Here is a 21,038-nt window from a genome sequence, read left to right on the forward strand (position 1 = left end):
CTTTAATGTATATTTTTTATATTATATATAACTAGTATATCAACTTATATTTATATATATAACTAGTACGTCAACTTTCACACAAAGCACACCTTTGTACATTTCAATTAAATACAACCATTCTTATCATATTTTATTTTATTTTTAAATCGTATACTAACTCTAATGCAAAGCACACCTTTTAATGCTTTAATAAATACAACCACCTTCCACCATCCTTATCATTGCTAATTTTATATATATATACCGAACTTCCACATCAAATACACCATTTCATACTTTAATTAATAATAAACCATCCAATCATCATGAACCCAAACCAAAGAGTACTAAATAACCCCTAAAGATCGTACCAGCGTATACACGCGTGATGTGACAACTAAATATAATAATAATAATAATATAGAAGAATCTTCCCTTCTTCCTTCCTTTTTGTTTCGCAAACTCGTGGTCGGGCTTCGAACGCGTGACGTTTTATCTGTTTTATACGGGAAAAACATGGAAAAGAAGGGTTTAGTAGGTCAACCATTTCTTGGGCCTCCACTTGGACACTAATTTAATTAAAACAATGATTTGGCTTAAATCACAGAGCTCTTCTGTTTTGACGTCAGTGATGATATCCCTCCCAAACTGCACTAGTTAATGCCTGTAAACACGCTCAAATCGACGTATTACTACAATTGGTTCATTGTGGGTGCTGCATGCCACGCCATTTCGATTGGGCTGTCTTAAGGCAGGAGATGTCATGTGACGTGTTGTTCACTGGCAGACTACGGCGGTTGAACTAAAGAAAAGAACGAGGACGAAATCCTATTGTGGAGGATCCGTCTAGGGTTTGGAAAAACCAAGGGCGCAATTTTGTGGTCAGACTGACGCGTCTTCGCGGACAGGTAGGTGACGGCTGGAAATATCTCCAGATCTTGAATTTTTGGAAGTTTTCTCGGATTAATTTGCGTGAAATTTGGGCATATGAGTGCAAGTCGGCTGCGGAGCAAATTGCCGTAGGCTATTTATTGTTGAATCTTTCAAATATCACGTTTATTTGGACTACCGACTACGTTTTTCGAATAGAGGAATTTGGAGCAAAGTTTGCTTGTGAAAATATTTCTTCTTTGTTTTTTGCCGTAGAGTCTTCGAGAAGGCTTTGTGAATATTTGAGCGACGGCTTTATTTGCATTTAAGGTATTTAAAGGGGCGTTTCTTTGTAATCGTGTACAGCATTGTTGCTGAAACCTTCGATCTTAAATCGAAATCGATTGTAGAACTAGATTGCCGTGGATTTGTGAAATTTTGTTGACATTCGGACAAGTAATTGCTATTATTTCTGGATTCGATTGTGAATACTTAACTCTTATTCAGGCAAGTAGCTTTAGAATCAGAAAGTGAGAGATTTTTAGGTTGATAAAGATCTTTTGTTTCAGTATTTGTTGCGTTTAGCTTGACTCTGCTTTGATCAGCTGAAGTTTGCAGTGCTTCGTTGCAATATTGGCTCGGGGATTGAATTTACAGTGTTTACTGCAATTTTTGTTCTTATTTATCGTGTAATTTTCAGGGTTCGGCAAGATTTATTTTGCTGCATTATGTAGCGCAGGACTTTGTGCAAGGTTAGCTTAATTTGATATAGACCTTCTGTTTTCTTCAGTGATTTTGGTATTATTTTGATTTTATCTTCGATCCCAATGCTGCTTCTTCTTACTTTTAACGAAGACATTTATGTAAGCTGGGGTTCCATGGGCACTGGCTTCTTTAAAAGCATATTTAAAAAAGGAAGTGGTCTTATGGATTTATATGTGAATCAAATTAGGGAAGATGATTGTCTCATGAATTTTGAAAATTAAAAAATATATATTTCTTCATAAATTTGTTTAATAGGATTATTTCATTTAAAAAATATATATTTCTTCATAAATTTGTTTAATGTGATTATTTCATTTTTGGTGAGAAAATGAAGAGTAGGATTGACAAATGACAGAAATCTTTCCTAAGGTGGTGGGGCTAAATCCAACACCCCAATTTTTACTGGTTCAAATTGATAAACTCTTATTTTGTAGGAAAGATTCCAATTTAAGCTTTAGCCCAATCTAAAATATTAACATGGAGCTACAGCTGGCTCCACAAAAATAGAGCCCAAGCCCCTCCCATGGGACCCCTGCCTAATTCTGCCGAATTGAAAGTTTTTATTCCATTAGATTGTTTAATTCCTGTCCAGACCTCTAGGTTTTTAAAAACAACTTTGCATTGTTGGCCTGATTTGTATTGTCATTAGCTCAATTAATTCAAGCAGATTTGTGGGCTTTCAATTTTCGCAGCAGATTTTTGTTTGACATCACTACGCTTTGTTTACTGCAATTATTTGTACATGATCAAATATTTGTTCGTTTGGAATTATGCTCTCCAGTTTACTTTCTTTTTTCTCCAGCTCCGTATTGCGCTTGCTTCTTTTGGTGTTTGCCAGCCACAAGTATACGTTTTCTCCAAATTTCCTTTCTGAGTAACCTTGTTTAGTCATTGAATCTTGCGTCCCATTTCGCTTCGTTGACTCTAATATTTAGACGGTGGAACAATCCTGTTTAATATTTACTCCTTGATATAGTCTTGGTTTCCGTTAGCTCAAATTTTGCGTTGTTCCGAGTAATGCATGCTTTTATTTTCAGTTTGAATCGAAGCTTTTTCATTCAGCTCTTTTTTGCTTCTTGGCAATGAATTTTTATCTTTCAAATATTTGCCTTAGATATACTGACATTTTTGGTACTATTGTGCAGTTTTAACCAAAGGCTCCTACCCCAACCTTAGATTCAGTGTAAACAGAATCCTGTATTTTATCTGGGCAGAGTTCCAATTTCCAAAACAATGTTGCTCCGCAGCTCTTCAACGCCGATTCTGGGATCCCTGATTCTACACTCAGATAACAACCGGGAAAATGTAGGGAAAGCAAATTCCTTGACTGAAAATACTAACCGGTTTGGGTTCCGCAGTACAAATTCTCATACTCATTTGTACTCTAACTATGATACTTGCTCTGCGGACGAAGTAAAAAAAGTGAATTCAGTGTCCAATATCAGGCGAGTTCAGTCGGATAGCAGCCTGGAGAATCTGATCGGCAGTGGCTGCCCTGTTGAAACATTGTTGCAATGTGACTCATTTGATGATTTCAATCTCATTTCTTTGAATAAGCCTTGGCCTAGAAGGTTGTCTGCCCACAAGCGATTATCTTCTCTGAAATCCATTGCATCTCTTTCATGTTATTATAAAGAGGAAGATGAATTCAACCAAGATGAAATCTTGGAAAATTCTGCAGATGCTCTGGAATCAAGCATGCATGAATTTAGCTTTGGAAACGAGCAAATGAGGGAAAGTAACATGAAAGGGTTTGCAATATCTGGAAATGAACAGGACATGGTGTCAGCAAAGCCAATGTTTATGGCTCGGGGGCTTGGAATTGATATCATAGAACCTTCCACAGATGTGGGAGGTGGGCATGGAAATTCAACTCCCAAAGAAACTTTCCTTGGTGGTAGTAGTGGAGGAGATGGTTATGGCGCTGGATCTGAAAATATTGAGGAGTACTATCAAAAAATGCTTGAGGGTCACCCTGCAAATTCTCTCATCTTGAGAAATTATGCTCAGTATTTGTACGAAGTAAGTATTATATTTTTATATTGTCTGAATTCTAAAATTATCTGTTCTCGGTGATAGGTATAGACCAAAATATTAGTTAAATTGCCCGTTACTAGTAGTCTTTCAGTATCCAACCTAAGCCCAGGAAGAACCACCGCAGTCTTGTCAATTTTAAAATCCAATGATCCACCTCTGTGCTCCCTGTAAAAATGTTTGTCAGTTGCTGCCTATTTGGGTATTAACCCAAAAGTATAGAAGCAGCATGCAAGCCATCAATCATTATTTGGACGCTGAATCCACTGCAAAACTAGTAGTTTTTTACAGAAAAATTATTTGCCATAAGTATATTAAAGCAACTTTTACTCATTGAGATTATGTCCCCTTAAAAAATCATAATTGATTGCTAGACCATAGCCCTGCATGTATCTCGCAAAAAATATGTTTGGTGAATTTGCGCCTCTCCCTAAAAATGCATAACTGATTGCTAGACTACAGCCCTGCATGTAACTCACAAAAAACATGTTTGGTGAATTTATGTGTCCTACTTTGTCTCAGTTTTTGGGCTTTTAATGCTTGGTTTGAAAACTTCTTAATATCTTTCATATTTTACAATAGCGGGAATCACTGTATGCAGAAATAAGATTGTGTCATCTGAATTGGGAAACAATAATCTTAATACCATATGGAGTTTGCCAGTGTAAAGAAGCCTTTGGAAATTTCTTCTTTCCCTTTATGGTGTGCGAAAATCACTCAGGCAATATTTCTATGGAGGAGGTTACTGTTCTTTGTATTAAGCTATGGGTAGTTTCATGGAACATTTTACATTTTAAAAATGCAAAAATAATGAAGTTTTCTGTGGGAAGGAACTACTACTGTTTAGGGTCAGATTATTTTTGGCTGGGGGGAATGAAAGTTTTCATGAGCTGAAGTGTTTTATAGCTATAGGTGGCAGAACCAAAAAACATTTGTTTGAAAAATGGCTCGTAGAGCTTCTTGCTCATGATATTTTACCACACCTGGCTAGTTATTAGTGAGCATATTGACCAATTTGACACAACTATGCAACAACTGTATAACACTGCTGAGAAGCTTGAGAAGTGACATCAAGTGAGATCCCTTGCTTTGTATTACCGATACAGTTCAATGAAGATTTCTTGTTCCTTCATCCCTTTTTATTGATTTCATAATCTTAATGAGATAAGAAGTCTGTTCCTGTGTCTTTTGTATAACTCTTGCACCTCTTTCAGATTGGCATATTCTTTATATATAGATACTCTTGTTCTGATGTATAACGGCCAAAGTCCAATCTTTAGAACCGCTGACTTTTTGGATTGCACTCTTATCTTTCTAATTGCTATGCTTCTTGGATTTGTATTTTGGGGCTCAATCAAATCCAATATGACACTTTTTAAATAGTAAAATAGCTTTTGTAGTTTTCTGCCTGTTTTCAACCTCTTCCCATAAACCCTAGTGCTTGTAATTTAAAGTATTTAATATTCTTCTGAAAATTCAAACTGCAATTGGGTATTAATATATGCATGGGGTCCAAGATACATAGATTTAGAAGCTTTTATCTCTTCTTTCCTGCAATTCTAACCTTTGGCATTTTCAGCTTTTTTTGGCAGAGTCGATTCTTTGAACTTATGTCAGTCTTTGATAAATTGAAAGATAAATGTACTGTTTTTGGTTATACAACAGACAAAGCATGACTATTTGAAGGCAGAAGAGTATTATTCGAGGGCGATTTTGGCTCAACCTGGTGATGGGGAAGTGTTAGCACATTATGCCAAGTTGATATGGGAACTCCATGGCGATGAAGAGAGGGCCTCTGCTTATTTTGAGCAAGCTGTGCAGGCTTCCCCTTCGGACTGGTAAACTTCCTCTCTTACTGATCCATCTCTTCTCTTGCAATCATAATTTTTTTAATGGAATATGAGCATTACATAAACAAAGTAAATTTTCTGTAATTCTGTATAGTTCTCTTGTTGCCACGATGGAGCTCTGACATGCTAATTAGACCTGCTGGCCAGGATGAAACCAATAATGTCTTTGATTAGTTCAGAAGGGATTTTGAAAGGGACCTAAAATGTTGCCTTTACCTTTTTGTCATTTAAATAAGGAAATATTTAAGAAGGGATTTTTGAAATTGGATGAGAAACCTGCCCTGAAGAGTTGGAAAATATTGCACATAAATACTTAAGATTTAGGGAGGTAGAGCCCTTAAAGGTTAGTTAATTCCGGTACTTTCAAAAATCACTAAAATGCACCATAAGCACACTGTTGAAATGGAGGACAAGCATTTCGGAAATGATTTACTGACAAGCTTTTGTGTTAACAAGGTTTTTGCCCTATTTCCTGCTGTCTGACCTTTGGAGGACATTATGTATTCTTCAGAAGAGATTACCCAAAACAGTTACGCAAAATTAAACAAAAGTTGTGGGGCTTATATATAAAAGAAACAGACCTGTTATATCATGGTTTAATAATTCTAAAGACTATTTCGGTTTTGGACATTAATAGTCTTCCCACAATCGCTATCTACAATATCTTGAGCGGAATACATTATTCTGATGCTTTTTGTGTTTGGCATTTGCAATTTGAGTTTTCTTATTAAGACCAGCAGGTTTTGAATTTGAGTCTCTGCGTCATTTTTTCATTTACAGTGTTTTAAATACCAAATTATTTATACAAAATAGGACACATGTAGATAGTTCAAAATTTTATGGTGGGTATCATCATTCTATGACAGTTTATATGCTTATTTGCTAATGGTTATCTTTTAGAATGAAATACTTACTAACCTCTTTGTTATTTTGTATTTGTTTCAGTCATGTTCTTGCAGCATATGCGTCTTTCCTGTGGAATAGTAATACGGATGGAGAAGAAGAAAAGAAAGACCAGGAACCTTCAAATTTCTCATGCGGTCCACATGCACACGGCATTGTTGATCCAGCAACAGCTACTGTGGCATGAAGCAAAAAGATCACTTAAGGCGCCATCACATGTTGTGAAGGCGCTAAAAGCATCCTTTTACCTTGTATTGGTTGTGCACATGGAATTGTTGGTTTGGCAACACCTAACTTGGCAGGAAGCAAAATGGCATACATAAAAAACCTCAAGGGCCCATTACATGCTGCCATGGAGGCACTCAAAACATTCATTGACCTCAGTGCTAATTTTGCACATCTCTCATATTACAGTTTTGCTGCTAAGGATTACTGATCTACTAATTAAATCCTCATATTTCTTAAATTTTGTTTTAATTTTAGTTTGTCAGTAGCCTATTTACCTTGGGAGTCACTATTGAAAATATTGAGCCTCTCCCATTAGATGTAAACCAAGGATTACATTGATCTAATAGTAGATTCTCATAATTCGACATTTTTTAAATTTCATTGTCTTTTATGTTGAAAGGGCAACACTCAAGAGAGAATAGATGGAACAAATGGTCATTTGTTAGGGAGCTGAATTGAACTCCTCTCTGATCTCCCTTGCAACTCGCTAAAACCACAAACTCTTAAGGGATGTATGCATTGATTGTGTACTAGTGTTTGGAAGAAAAAAATGTGTCACCTAGTACCATTGGCATAACAATGCCAGCACCAAACAAAGGCTTTATTCATCTCACCAAGGACGAGAGTGTGAGGACATAATTTAATCTCCCATCCCACATGCCTCAATGGCAAAAACAAAGACCATAAGTAGGCCAAAAACCACAAGATGGGAAATGATTGTTTTACTCAATTTGTCCTGCAGTGAAGATGGAATATCAAGGGTAATATTTTTCCACGTGCTAATTGATCATCCTAAATAATGATTCAGAGACATGTCAATTGACACTTTTGGAAGTTTGTCGACTATGCAATTTTATTTTGTCATTATGTAGCTAATTGTGTAGTCTTCAAAGGTATCAAGGATCCTGAGGTGTTTCCTTACAAGCGTGTTTCCTTACCAGAAACTTCTTCAGCTAAAGACATATGGTGGTACTCATCTTCTGAAAGAGATGAGAATGACATCACCAAAGGAAGGGTTAATTCCCTTCACCTTATAGTGAGGACATAATTTGATCTCCAATCTAACATGCCTAGCAACATGAAGACAAATTGTAGGAAAGCTAGAAACCATATTTAAGCTTAATTGATTTTGCCTGCAACGAAAACAAGTAGAACATCATGGGTGCTGCTCTGCAACCACCAGCTAAGCTTGCTAAATAATTACCTAAGATGTCAATTAACACATTTGTGTTCAGTAGTATACTTGTAAAGTTAGGGGTGATCTCCTTAGTAGCCTTAAGTCTTTCTTGAATAAGAAAATCTCTTATTTTTTCCATGGTTGAACAAAAAATAAATGTATCATTAACAAATTGTTTATGTATCACCACTTTAATAGTTATAGCCACCTTATTCGCTGCTAGTTATCAAGTGAGCTCTCTTTGAATAATCTTCCTTAGGAGTTATAGTGTATGTTAGAGAGTAAAGTAATAAATAATAAAATAATACATTTTTTAAAATTTATTGGTTAATAAATTAACACATTAATGTTGATTAGATCTTGGTTTTAGTAGAGATTAGTTTCTAGTTACTTTTCGTTAGTTTTTGGGTAGTTTTGAATCTAATATTTTCTAATGTAATATTTTGTTGATGAATGAATAATTAATAGTTTTGAGTCTTTAGCTCTTTGTTGTCACCAATTTAATATGTATTAAAGCAAGATTTAGAAGAGGCCTCACTGAATTATTATCCACATGTTTTATATTTCAAGTTGATCAAGGCAATGGATTAATGGATATTATGCACCTCTACATAAACAAGGGACTAATAAATACCATATACCTACACAAATTTAGGAGCTTTGAGTGTATACTCTTTTTTGCATATTTCCCACCATTAGGAGTGCATACCATATATAGGTCAACTTTTCATACTACAACACTAAAATAAAGTCCATATGTTAGCCTTTAAGGGGCCATTAGGAATTACAATGTATTGCATAGAATATATTGATAAATTATCATATTTTGTTTTCTTTGTTAATACAAATTAGTTAGTAGCTAGTTTATGGGTAGTTAGAAATTAGAAGGCTTATAAAGGCATTACAATGTTATCACTGTGTTGTCAATGAATGGATAACTTACAAATTTGAACCTTCAATTCTTTATTGTCATCATTTCAATATTTACAATGCCTTAGCCATGACAATAAAATGGGTAGAGTGGGTCATCTTTCATTATGCCTAGTCATAGAAGAGGAAATTTTGAGGGCTACCATTGACTGGACCATTACATTTACTCGAGCAAGATAACACAATACTAATAGTGACTTGCTTGGGTAACATTGTGTTTTCCTTGCGCTATTATGAAACACTGTGATAATTAATTTCCTCTATAGGTGTGGTAGTTGCAATCCTCACACACTCCACAATGCCTACACCCTCAAGATCTCACACACCAAAAACTATCTCATATGTGTTAACTAAAATATGCTACCCAAACTATTTGAGGTAGTCTCCCAATATGAATATGTTGTAATATCTTCATACCAAAGGTCTACTCCAAGATTCTACTTACAAATCTTTAAAAACAACTCTTAAAAGTCATAAATCATTTAGGGACTATGATAGTAGCATCTACCCCCAAACTCCTAACCTTGAGAAAATAAAGGTTACTAAGTGCAACTAAGGACTCAACAATTGCCAATGATATTGCGAATGAAATCCATGACCTAGTATTGTCCATGAATACCAAAGTCCTTAGAAAGGGAGCTTTGCGGAGAAGTATTACGAGCAAGTATGTTAAGATTGAGTCTAAAATATGGAATATTCAGTTGGCACAACATATGGTGTTGTATAGGGGGAGATGTGAATAAAGGAACTAAAGCCCTAAGTTCATCACATAACCATACTTAAGAGGGAGTGAAGGAGATTGATCATTTCAATTCAACTCTAATGTAACTAGACCTAGGAAGTTTAGTGTCAACCAAGTGATAAAGGAACACTAATGCAAATAAAGATCTAATTGTTATAGGATTGGAGAAAGGATTAAAAAGGTCCTTAAAACCCTAATGTTGCAAGAGATATGAAGAGAAATTAAGTAGATGTGCAATGCAAAATTGAGTAATGTTGAAGTGTCTTGAAATGAGAGAGGGAAAATGATATACCTTTTGAAAAACCTAAAAAATGGATTGTCAAACGACCTTCAAAAGGGTTAATTATTATAATTTTGGACTAAAAACTACATTGCGGATAAAACATAGAAATTGTTCTATGAGATGTCAGAGGTGACCTCCCTGATCAGGGTCGAAATAGAGCAATCAGGGTTGACTTGAAGCCAATCAGGGGCAAGTTGCACCAATCAAGGGTGAACTATGACTTTGATTTTGATTTTGCTTTTATGTAAAAATCCAAAAAGGGCATTGAGATCTGTAACCTGCAATAAAAAAAGGTTTTTTGTTGTTGATGGGCGATTTTCCTTGGTTAAACTCCAATTTAGGAATCAACCTTGAATTGAAATAATTTAATTGCATAAATGTAAAGCAAATGTACAAATTCACCTTACAATAGTAGGATTTCTTGAATTGAATGTAGTGTGCTCACTTCACCAATTGATTTGGATCAAGAAGATGAAGATGAATGGATGTGGAAGATGCAACAAAGGATCTTGGATGGAATGAAGGAGATCTTGATTATGATTCCCTCAACGGATTGAATGCTTGAATCCTTGATCTTCAATGGAGGAATTGCTTGAATGATGCTTGAAGACTTGAATGCTTAAGTGCTTAAGCGTGAGTGCTTGATGTTGTGAATGCATAATGAGTTGATGCTAAAATAAAGCCCACAAGCCTCCTTTTGTACTAGTTTTCTAGTGCGAAAACAATTAAAGGCCAACTTAGGAAAGGGAGAGTTAACTTAAAGTTGATTGGTAAGCGGAGAGTTAACTTCATGATGACTATTTATCAGAGAGTTAACTTCAAACCAACATAGGAGATAAAAAATATTATTTAAGACAGGACCCAACTTTAAAATTTAATTTAATTTAATTCATAAATGAGGATACAATATATAAGAGAAATAATGGTCCAACCCATTTATATTAATTCTAAATTAATAAAAGGTCCAATGAGATGAAATTAATTATTTAAATGGAGGAAAATTAGAAGATAAATGAAAATAAATGATATAATCGCATTGAATGGGTGCTAAATCTTCACTAAGTTGGATTGCTTCCAATTTAAGGTGGTACATGTATCAAACCTTCATACATGCCCTGAGATTATTAAGTTCATGGTCAAGCACTTTGATGCAAATATTAGCATTATCCAACATGGAGAATTAAGGGTTTTCATCAACCTGGCCATGATGAGGAGTATACTTTGTTTTCCTCATTACTTAGATAATACAACACCCTTCAACAAGATAAATTTGGAATTACAAGGGGTGCATGTTCCTAGCTCCCTCGGGATCTTATAAAGGGAAATACAAACAAAACTCCCTACTCTCCTAGTAATTCCAATGACTTGTGTTATTTTCAAGGGAAGTTCAAAAGATAAGTTTCCTATGTTAGCTTTCACATGTGGAATGGGCAGTGATGTGGTAGTTGAGGAGTTTCAAGAAACAATTGCCTATCATTTGAAGAGGCATTTATGTCACAATATTTGTTTTGGTATGTAGAGGTCATTTCAAAGGGTATAAATTAGTAGTTGCAAGAGTACCAACTACTTCAATTTCTAGGTACACATCGTTAATGGTCTTTATTCTTTTAATCCAAAGTATTTATTTCTTCCTAACTTTTATGTCTTTCGAGATGTGAAACCTATCTCACCAAAGAAAATGCACTCCTGTATCAACCCATATTCTTAATATGCCTCATGATTATGACTTCTTTGCATAATGTCTTTTATGCTCAACATTGTAGACCCTCTTAGATAGATTTGATGAGATTACACTTACAAATTCTTAAATTCAATATTTTCAACAGTGCAATCTCTCTATGGATTGGTTGTATGGATAAAAATTTGTTATAATTACCTAGTTCATGGTTTTACTAAGGAATGATTTTTCTTTCCACCATAGTCCCCAACAAAGTCCTAACTCTAGAAGTTTTCAAGAAAAACTCTAATATTGATTAAAAGATGGGTGGATGCGAGAATAATACTATGATTTATAAGTTGCCAATTTCATACAATGATGTGACTTTGAATAATTCAAAAGAAGAATCCATGTTGAGTTCCAAGTTGGCACATATTTGTTTGTTTTTGTTGTATGATCTCTAGGATTTTCATTTTGCCAATTGTCTTTCCAACAGGTCTTATGTTCACTAACCCAAACCATACTAGGAGGATAGGAGGAATCTAATTCATCCATAGCCAGATGTTCTTTATTTGTCCTCCAAACATGTCAGTTTCCACCCCTCATAGCTAATTTCCTACTAGTCAAAGCCCAAACCTAACCCTACAAGCAAGATGTCTCAGAACTTGATGACTATTCTCAATAAGGAGAATTGGATTGAGGAAAAGATGGTTTCCTTCTAGATTTACAAGAAGGAAATAAAATAAGGACATCTTACCTACAATGGTACTATCACTAATGAAGAGTTTGAGAAATTATAGGATGTTGAGCATTCAAAAACTTCTAATTGTTCAAAACATGGAGAGTTTGTTCCCTACCCTTCAAGCCCTCCCTAAGGAAGATAGATTGAGTTGGTAAACAATAAAAAATCATAGAGACATACCAAGATACCAAAAGCTCAAAGGAAAGATGATTTTCAAAGCAAGATAGAAGACACAACAATAAAGGTAACATTAATAAATGCAGGAGAGCATATAAAATCAATGAAAGTGAATCGGAAGAGAAAGTAGAACATGTCACTATAAGCACACAAGTTTTCATCTTTGTGCCAACAATTTCTTGGGTAAGTGTTTTCTCTACCCTCCTCTCTTCTCAATCTTTGATTTCTCTAGGTGTAGTGCCTTTGGTTTCCCCTATCCATGACATGTCTACCCCAATTTTGATGCAGGAGCATCCTAGGCTTGCTTGTAATCTTACATGGTTGGAGGTATTTGTCTTGGTGTTGTGGTTTTGTGTGCTTAGTGTGTATTGTATGCTCGACATATGATGGTCGCTTGGCAGATATTGTGCTCAGCATGCATTGTGGACACTTGGTCATCAAAGGTGCTCGGCGATGCTTTACGGAACTCGACACACATTGGGAGCTTGGTGAAGCTTGGTTACAAGGTTTCCTGAGTTGTTTGGTTGCTTCTAAAGGACTTGGTGTGTTCTTTGGCTCAGTTTGTATTGGTGAGCTCGGCTTGGTCTGCATGTTGCGATGATGCCCGTCTGAGCTCGGTTAGTGTAAGAACTCAATTATGTCTAGTTGAATGCTGATACTCGGCTTGGTCTTCGTTCTTGTTGGTGTCGAGTTGTCTTTGAGCCAACTTTTGGCATTTAATTCATGTAAGGGTATTTAATTTGTGTTGTAGTCAACTTGTGGCTCAACATATATTTAGTGTAAGGGATTTAATTTAGTTTGTAATGAACTGAGTCGACTTGTAGCTTAGTTGGGTATAAGTAGGGGGTTTGTAGAGTCTTTTGGCATGATTATGATCATCCAGATTGCAGAAGCGGATGAAGGGTGGATGCGAATTTTGAAGAGCTAGTAGCTACGGCTTGAGAACCAAAGGATTGCTTGGTGGACCTGAGGGTACAAGTGTAGATTCTTCTTGGTGTTCTTATCTAGTTATGGATCTAGACTAGCTGGGATTGTGATTGTAGGTTGGATCTTGTGGGATCTTCCAGAACTGATATTGTAATTGATGTTTGTATTTGGCCCTAACCCAGAAGGCCTTACAACTAGGCATATTGCATGTAATCAATTATTTTATGAATAATGAAGTTGTAGTTTGGTACCAGATCTTGCATTATTGTCATTTGTTGTTATGTTTCCATTGTGTGGTGATTTGTTACGAGTTTGGACATCTCCTTTGGGGATTCTCCTACTTTGCACTATGTTAGATGATATTAGAGCGAAGATTTTTCCTGAGTAAGCGAACCAATCATCGAAGTTGTGGTAGTTTTCACCAGGATCTTGAGTTGGAGAAGGTTGATCTTGTGGAGTTGATTGATCTTCTGGATTAGTGGATCTATTGCTTTGGGTTTGTGAAAATTTTGGAAGATGCCTCCAAGAAAATTAGACCCTAGGGCAATTGATGGTCTTAGTGATGTTGTGGAAGAAAGGATCTTATAGAAGATTAGAGTAGAATTTAGATATGAGATTCCATTGGTGAAGAGTGACATGATTGGTGAAATTGTGAGTGCTTTAGGTGGTGTACCTAGGCATGTGGGTACTGAAGGTAGTTATGAGGAAGTTGTTGAAGACTTTGAAGTTACTAGATCGAGTGGTGAGGATAGAATTGATTGTGTGGAGAGACCTATTAGAATTAGGGCTGGTCAGTTTGCTAGGCCTAGATCTCAGTTAAAGCTTAAGAATAAGATGGAGGTTTCTAATTTCTCAGGTATTTTGACTCCTAAAGACTTGATTAATTGGATTGGTGAATTGGAAGACTACTTTGACCTTGAGGATATTGAGGATATGCTCAGAGTGAGGTTGGCACAAACTAAGCTAAAAGGATATGTTGCTCTTTGGTGGAAAGAATTGAAAAGAAACAGAGAGAGGAAGGTGAAATGAAGATTACTAGATGGAGATTAATGGTGACTAAGTTGAAGGCTAAGTTCATTCCTATTGATTGAACTTGATTTGTTTAAAAGGTTTCATAATTTGAAGTAGAATGATATGACTGTGAAGGATTATAGTGAGGAATTCTACAAGTTGATTATTCAGTTTGGTTATAGAGAAATGTCAAAGGAAAAGGTAGCTCAATACATTAATGGTTTGAGATTCAATATTCAGGATGAGGTTGGTATGTTGAATATTTCTTCAGTTGAGGATGCTTATCAGTATTCTCTAAAGGCAGAAGATAAGTTGAAGAGGAAAATTCAAGGTAATGCTAGAGGGAAGGAGAAGTAGGATAGCTCGACACAAGCTAAACTGAGTGTAGAAGGTGAACCAAAACTTGTTGATCAAAAAAGGAGGACAGGTGGTGTGTTCAGAGGTAATTTTTAGATGTGAGAAAGAAGGGCATAGATTTTTTGAATGTATGCATGCTAGGCTAGTTGTTGTTGTGAATGAGGTTGTAGTCCAAAACAATCAACCTGAGCAAGGAGAGAGTTTGCTAGCTCGGTGGGTAGTGGTTGGTCAAAGAACATTGGATTCTTGACAAAGGACTAGTTTGTTCAAGACTTGTAAGTTTGGTGGTAAAGTCTACAAGGTGATTGTGGTTGGTGGTAGTACTAATAACCTTTTTGCTGAGGAGATGGTTTAAAAATTTGGTTTGAAGAGAGTGAGACGCCCTTATCCTTATAGGATTGGTTGGTTTCAAGGTGAGCATGCTTTGGAATTGAGGGAGCAATGCCTTGTTGATTTCCAGATTGGGCAATATAAGGATCAAGTTTTGTGTGACATTGTGGACATGAATAGTTGTCATGCATTTCTTGGTAGACCTTGTCAGTATTATTGCAGGGTTATGCATGATTGTGTGAAGAATGTGTTTACTATTGAGAAAGGTGGCAGAAAGTTTTCCTTGATTTCTTTACAAAATAAAGAGCTCGGTGGGAGGAACCTAAGTGTTGGTAGCTAAGTTGAGTTGGCATATTCTGAGAAGGTTAGAGATTCGGTATGGAAAGTGGACATGTAGCACATTGAGGATGGATATGAAGAAGCAAAAGAACAAGGGAAAGAGTGTACATGTTGAAGACTTGGAGGATATGTATGTGAAGAACCAATTTGGGATTTATGTGTTGAATCCCAGAAGATGTTCTTCCATCTACTGAGAACATCTTTTCGAACCCAAGGTGTCTAATGTAGGAGCATCCTAGGCTTTCTTGCAATCCTGCATGGTTGGAGGTATTTGGCTTGGTGTTGTGGTTTTATGTGCTTGGTATGTATTGTTTGCTTGGCATATGATAGTTTCTTGGTAGATACTGTGCTCAACATGTACTATGGGCACTCAATTGTCAAAGGCGCTTGATGATGCTTTGGGGAGCTCAACACACACTGGGAGCTCGATGAAGGTTGCTTGTAGTGTTGCCCAAATTGCTCAGTTGCTTCTAGAGGACTTGGTGTGTTCTTTGGCTCGACTTGCACTGGCGAGCTTGGCTTGGTCTACATGTTGCAATGATACCTGAGTTAGCTTGGTCATTGCGAGAACTCAGTTATGTTTGGTTGAATGCTGACACTCAGCTTGGTCATGGCTCCTATTGGTGTCGAGTTGTCTGTGAGCCAACTTTTGGCATTTAATTTATGTAAAAATATTTAATTTTTGTTGTATCTGACTTGTGGTTCAACATATATTTAATGTAAGGGATTTAATTTAGTTTATAATGAACTGGGACGACTTGTGGCTTAGTTGGGTATAAGTAGAAGGTTTTGTAGAGTCTTTTGGCATGATTATGATCATCCAGATTGGAGAAGTGAATGAAGGGTGGATGAAAATTTGGAAGAGCTAGTAGTTGGGGCTTGAGAACCAAAGGATTGCTTGGTGGACCTGAGGGTACAAGTGTAGATTCTTCTTGGTGTTCTTATCCAATTGTGGATCTATACTATATGGGATTATGATTGTAAGTTGGATCTTGTGGGATCTTGCAAAATTAATATTTTAATTTTTGTTTGCATTTGGCCCTAACCAAGAAGGCCTTACAGCCGAGCATATTGCATGTAATCAGTTATTTTATGAATAAAGAAGTTGTTTGGTATTAGATCTTACATTCTTGTTATTTGTTGTTCTGATTCTATTGTGTGGTGATTTGCTGAGGGTTTAAACATCTCCTTTGGGGATTCTCCTACCTTGCACTATGTCAGATTCTCCAATCTCTGACTCTATGTCTCGAATATGCAAAGCCTTGGGTTCCCTTGCCATGCTTGAGAGATAGTGCTTAACACATCACTTCCAGGACCCCTCGACTAAGTTATCCCTCCTGGATTCCTTAGGGAAACCCACAGTGCTCTATGGTTCGGTGGTATGCGGACCTTCCCTTTTAGACCTAGATCAAGCTTTGATTGAGTGTATCCAGATTTTACTCTTCCATTGAATTATCAGATGCCAGAGACCCACCCTCCATAGTGTTATTTTGGCTGAGTTTGATGCCTACCCTTTCAGAATAGTGGTAATTTTTTACCTGATCTAGTTCCTTCATCGCCTTTGTGGCTTTGCAAACTCTATTGAAGGACAACATGGATACCCTCACTTGGCATATTGTTCTTTATTTTCTATTACAAACTCTAATCTGGCCTCTAGGGCCCATTATCGGTACACTCAGGCTACTATCCTACCGAGATCGATCGAGATAGGCATCAACCGTGTCCCTCCCTACTAGTTTTCACTAGATGCTCTAGCTCACCTCCTCCCCTCTCGACAGCAGTTGAAAAAATATGCTATACTAGACATCTATAGATAATATATTATTCAGACCTCAGTTGATCCTCTAGGGGGTTTACGTCTGAAGATTGCATTCTATGCTCAACACTTCTTGGATATTTGAGACAAGATCATTTGGTGCACAAACTACTTACATAGACAATGGATCCATGCCCCACATATCTCCCTTAGCTCCTTTAGTGTGGGCTCTCATCAACTCTGGATTTAGATCGACCACCATATCGATAGAGGGGATTGAGTTGTAGACTTTAATGTACCATGGTGGAGGAAAAATATGAGACCCATCAAATGCCCCACATACTACAAGATCATAGGGAGATTCTATTATTTGTTTAAAGAGTGCAGATCCCTCTTAGACTTCTTCAGGTACACAGATCAGCTCTGCCTTGCACTCTATCTTTGTGAATCCATACAACTTCACGACCATACTTTGCAGCTATCTTTCTACAAGGGTTAGACCTAGGTACAACTTATCATGAGCTTCTTCTCATCGTTATCTCATGCCTGGAGTACGAAGCAATCATATAGTTTCCCTAACACTGGCCACTCCATATCAATGAAACCTTGTAGTGTTTCTCTTCGCCAATGACACTCCTCCTACAGCACTCATCAACAAAACAGAGCCCCTAGTTGCCCCCGTCCATCTCATTTAGTGTTGTCCTTCTTCCCTTTGAGGAAGGATCCCTAAACCCTAATCATGTTCAGGGTGACTCTTGCTCTCTTCTTCATCTTCTATTTTAGGTTTGTGCTTGCTCTTTTTTCGGCGCCATTTGGTGTTTTGTTTGATGCTATCTTCTTAGTTGTAAGCTCCCAATCCCATAGACCCATGTTGTGGTATCTTGTTGGACATTAATATCATCTTATCTTACGGACTCCCTTTTAGGTGTCAAGACCATCCCTCCATTTTTCCCTTTATTTTCAAGATCGTTGATATTGACATCTCCTAGCACTTATGTCGAGTCAAACCTAGTGTTAGTCCCCTTCAAGACAATTGTTCCAAAAGGACAATGAGCTAGAGTCAAGCATGGCTCAACAAACAAGATTTGAGGATCTATAAGTGCACGAAGTGCAATCTTAGGTCAAACTTCAAAATGTCACGAAAGAATTAGAGTTGGAATAAGAAAACAACCATGTCGCATTAGATGTTATGCGGATAAGACAAAAGGAGTTGGCAAAGTGTCAACACAAAGTAGTGAATATACAAGCACAAATCTCCCAGCCACAAGAAGTTGTGATGGATAAAGATGGCTAGATTTAGCAATTGTGGATCTTCGCTTTGGGCCTTGCCTCAATAAAATTGTGTCATGTTGATGCAACATATCTGTGTCCTTCTCGAATAGGAGCAAGACATCTACACTAAGCTTAATGCTCATTCTCAAATATATGGTCAATGCAATTATGCTAGATAATGAAATAGAGAATGCCTTAGAGGTGACCCTACAAAATATCACTAATAGAATCATAGAAACAAATTGAGCCTACTTATGAAGTTATATGTGTCACATGAAGGCACCACTCATCTAGTGGTATTACTAATTGAAGGCTTTTGATAGTAAATATCAGACAGTTCATTAAATGTAGAGAGGCATTTGCATATATACTTGGGGCTATCTCGAAGAATTGTTCCTTCTATTTCACAAAAGAAAATACAAATTAGTGTATTCATACAAGTGAGCTTTCCTTTACCATTGTCGAATGGATCATTTTTGCAAGAAAGATAGATAAAGCAATCAATTAAGAAGAAAACATAAGATTTTTCTTATGAACAAATCTTAGGGCATGATTCTAGGTTGCCCAAGTCAAATTGGAGCTTAAACGTATCACACTAAGGCTTGATTCCTAGGCTAAAAGTGTTAAAGAGTCAAAATTGACTTAATTTTTTCAAGGTTAATTTCTTCCTTAGTGGATGATGTTTAAGAATAGCCAGTCAAATTGATCTTAAATAGCGTGACCAATATTTGTTTCAATCTGGACCCAACAAGTACCAATCTAATTGGTTTCTCTTTTCAAGAGAAGATTATACACTATAGTGCTTTCCAAAAAATTTATTTCTACAGTTTTCCAAATAATCTAAATTGGACTCCTCTGTAGTCTGGTGCCTTTTCCCTATATTCTTGTCATTTAATCCTCCACCCTCATTTTTATGGTCACCCTTAAAGATCATGCACTATGAAAGAAATCAAGCTTGGAAAAATAAGTCGACTTTCATTATTTAATACTTTTAGAAATCAAGCCTTAGTTTATGATATTTAAGTTGTCCACATCTTTACAAGTACCACCTTTCCTCTTGTTCATAGATTTTGTCACCCAATGGACATGTATCATGTTTGCGAAGCCTTGGAGGCACTGGAATGGAGATTCTTGTAAGAAATCTCATTGTTGAAACACATATCATAAGCAAGGTTCGAGGAAAAGTTTTTGTTGTTCATTCAATGGAAATGTGAAGGCTAGGAGATTCTCTTTTATCATAGAATGCATGTTCACTACAAAATGCTATTATTAGTATAGCTCATTCATGGCAATTCTTTTCTAACTGTCAAAGACATGACAAATCGGGATGGTCTCTTCTATGATCCACAATCATGACTCAAGACTATTTTCTAGTTAGAAGATTGGCTATAAAGAGGGGGAATTTGTTTTTTTTTTTGTTAATGGTTAGAGTGATCATGGAGAATAGTTAAGTGGATTATCCAAGAGACTATTACTTTCAATATTGTTTAAGAAAACTATTTGCATACAATGTTGTTTACAGTAACTTATAAGATTTATTATGCCCATCTTAGGTTTTTGAGTTTTGAATTAATATTAATATCTTAGAGGTCTATGTTAATTGAAGTTATAGTTTTCTTGTTTAGATTCTAACATTTTCATTTATGGTATTGTCTTTGATTTTAGACTATGTCTGGTATTCTTCTTTTAATTAAGGGTGATTTAATATTTGAAATTGTTTCAAATCTGTTATAGTTGTTTATGATGAAGTTTAGATTGGATAATTTCAATTGATAAAATGTTGAATGGCATGTTAGCCTTAAACATCTGACATCCATCTTACACTATTATTATCATAGAGCACTAGTATTATTGATAATAATATGTGAATGTGTGAATAAGTGAATAAGTGAGTGAGTGAATTAAATATATAGACAATGAAGTCTTTAACCATGGAGGAAAATCCTTAGTTAAGCACGCTCAGGCTGGAGTAGTACTGGGATGGGTGACCTCCTGGGAAGTCTCGGTGCTTCACCCCTGTGAGCATCACCTAGATCCAATGAGTGCTAAGTGTTCCATTTATTCTCATGAGAGATGGATTCATGTTCAATCACTACTCATGAAACATGGGTCAATGAGTTTGACTCAAAAATCACACAGTTAAATCCTGATAGCAATACCACAATTTGACTTGCTATGGAAATTATCTCCTACTTATCAATTGATGAGCTTAAGGGGCTTTCTAATGAATGGTTCATAAGGCACAACACTTGGTGAAGGTTTTGGAAATGGGGTTGCAAGCTTTGGGTTTAACCATGGAGGAAACTACGTAGTTAAGCACGCTTAGGCTGGAGTAGTACTGGGATGGGTGACCTCCCAGGAAGTCTCAGTGCTTCACCCCTGTGAGCATCACCTAGATCCAATGAGTGCTAAGTGTTCCATTTATTCTCATGAGAGATGGATTCATGTTGAATCACTACTCATGAAACATGGGTCAATGAGTTTAACTCAAAAATCACACAGTTAAATCCTGATAGCAATATCACAATTTGACTTGCTATGGAAATTATCTCCTACTTATCAAATGAAGTCTTTGTCAGAGGTTCTTAAGAATTTAACATGGTATCAAAGTCATGGTCAGACGAAGGCAGTTTGACTCATGAAGAAACTCTTTTTTTTAAATGAAGTTGGGATCTACATATATTGAGATTTGTGGAGGAATTTAGA

At 36.4% G+C, this 21,038-nt stretch overlaps 1 protein-coding gene across 4 annotated transcripts; it reads left to right on the forward strand.

Annotated features, from left to right (window-relative positions):
* Positions 1-359: 359 nt before the first annotated feature.
* Positions 360-6,870, forward strand: LOC149568742 (uncharacterized). Of its 4 annotated transcripts, XM_089821627.1 has the most exons (5): positions 1,072-1,359; positions 1,553-1,604; positions 2,763-3,639; positions 5,317-5,489; positions 6,447-6,870. In XM_089821627.1, the coding sequence occupies exons 3-5, from the start codon at positions 2,851-2,853 to the stop codon at positions 6,589-6,591; spliced, it is 1,107 nt and encodes a 368-aa protein (XP_089677753.1). In that variant the 5' UTR covers positions 1,072-1,359; positions 1,553-1,604; positions 2,763-2,850; the 3' UTR covers positions 6,592-6,870. The 4 variants fall into 4 exon arrangements, with proteins under 4 accessions (XP_089677751.1, XP_089677754.1, XP_089677753.1 ...); XM_089821625.1 differs by lacking the exons at positions 1,072-1,359; positions 1,553-1,604 and adding an exon at positions 360-890; XM_089821628.1 differs by lacking the exon at positions 1,553-1,604 and having other exon boundaries at positions 816-1,182.
* The last annotated feature ends 14,168 nt before the right edge of the window (positions 6,871-21,038 follow it).

Source organism: Cupressus sempervirens, chromosome 3 (genome assembly GCF_028749045.1).
Source record: "Cupressus sempervirens isolate cs-2001-9-10 chromosome 3, ASM2874904v1, whole genome shotgun sequence".
In the NCBI taxonomy this organism is placed as follows: domain Eukaryota; kingdom Viridiplantae; phylum Streptophyta; class Pinopsida; order Cupressales; family Cupressaceae; genus Cupressus; species Cupressus sempervirens.

Excerpts from the sequence above, each read along its gene's own strand:
- LOC149568742 (XM_089821625.1), top strand. The coding sequence starts at position 2,851 with ATGTTGCTCCGCAGCTCTTCAACGCCGATTCTGGGATCCCTGATTCTA. Across the intron at positions 3,640-5,316 it reads ATGCTCAGTATTTGTACGAA|ACAAAGCATGACTATTTGAA; the intron begins GTAAGTATTATA and ends GTTATACAACAG. Across the intron at positions 5,490-6,446 it reads CAGGCTTCCCCTTCGGACTG|TCATGTTCTTGCAGCATATG; the intron begins GTAAACTTCCTC and ends TATTTGTTTCAG.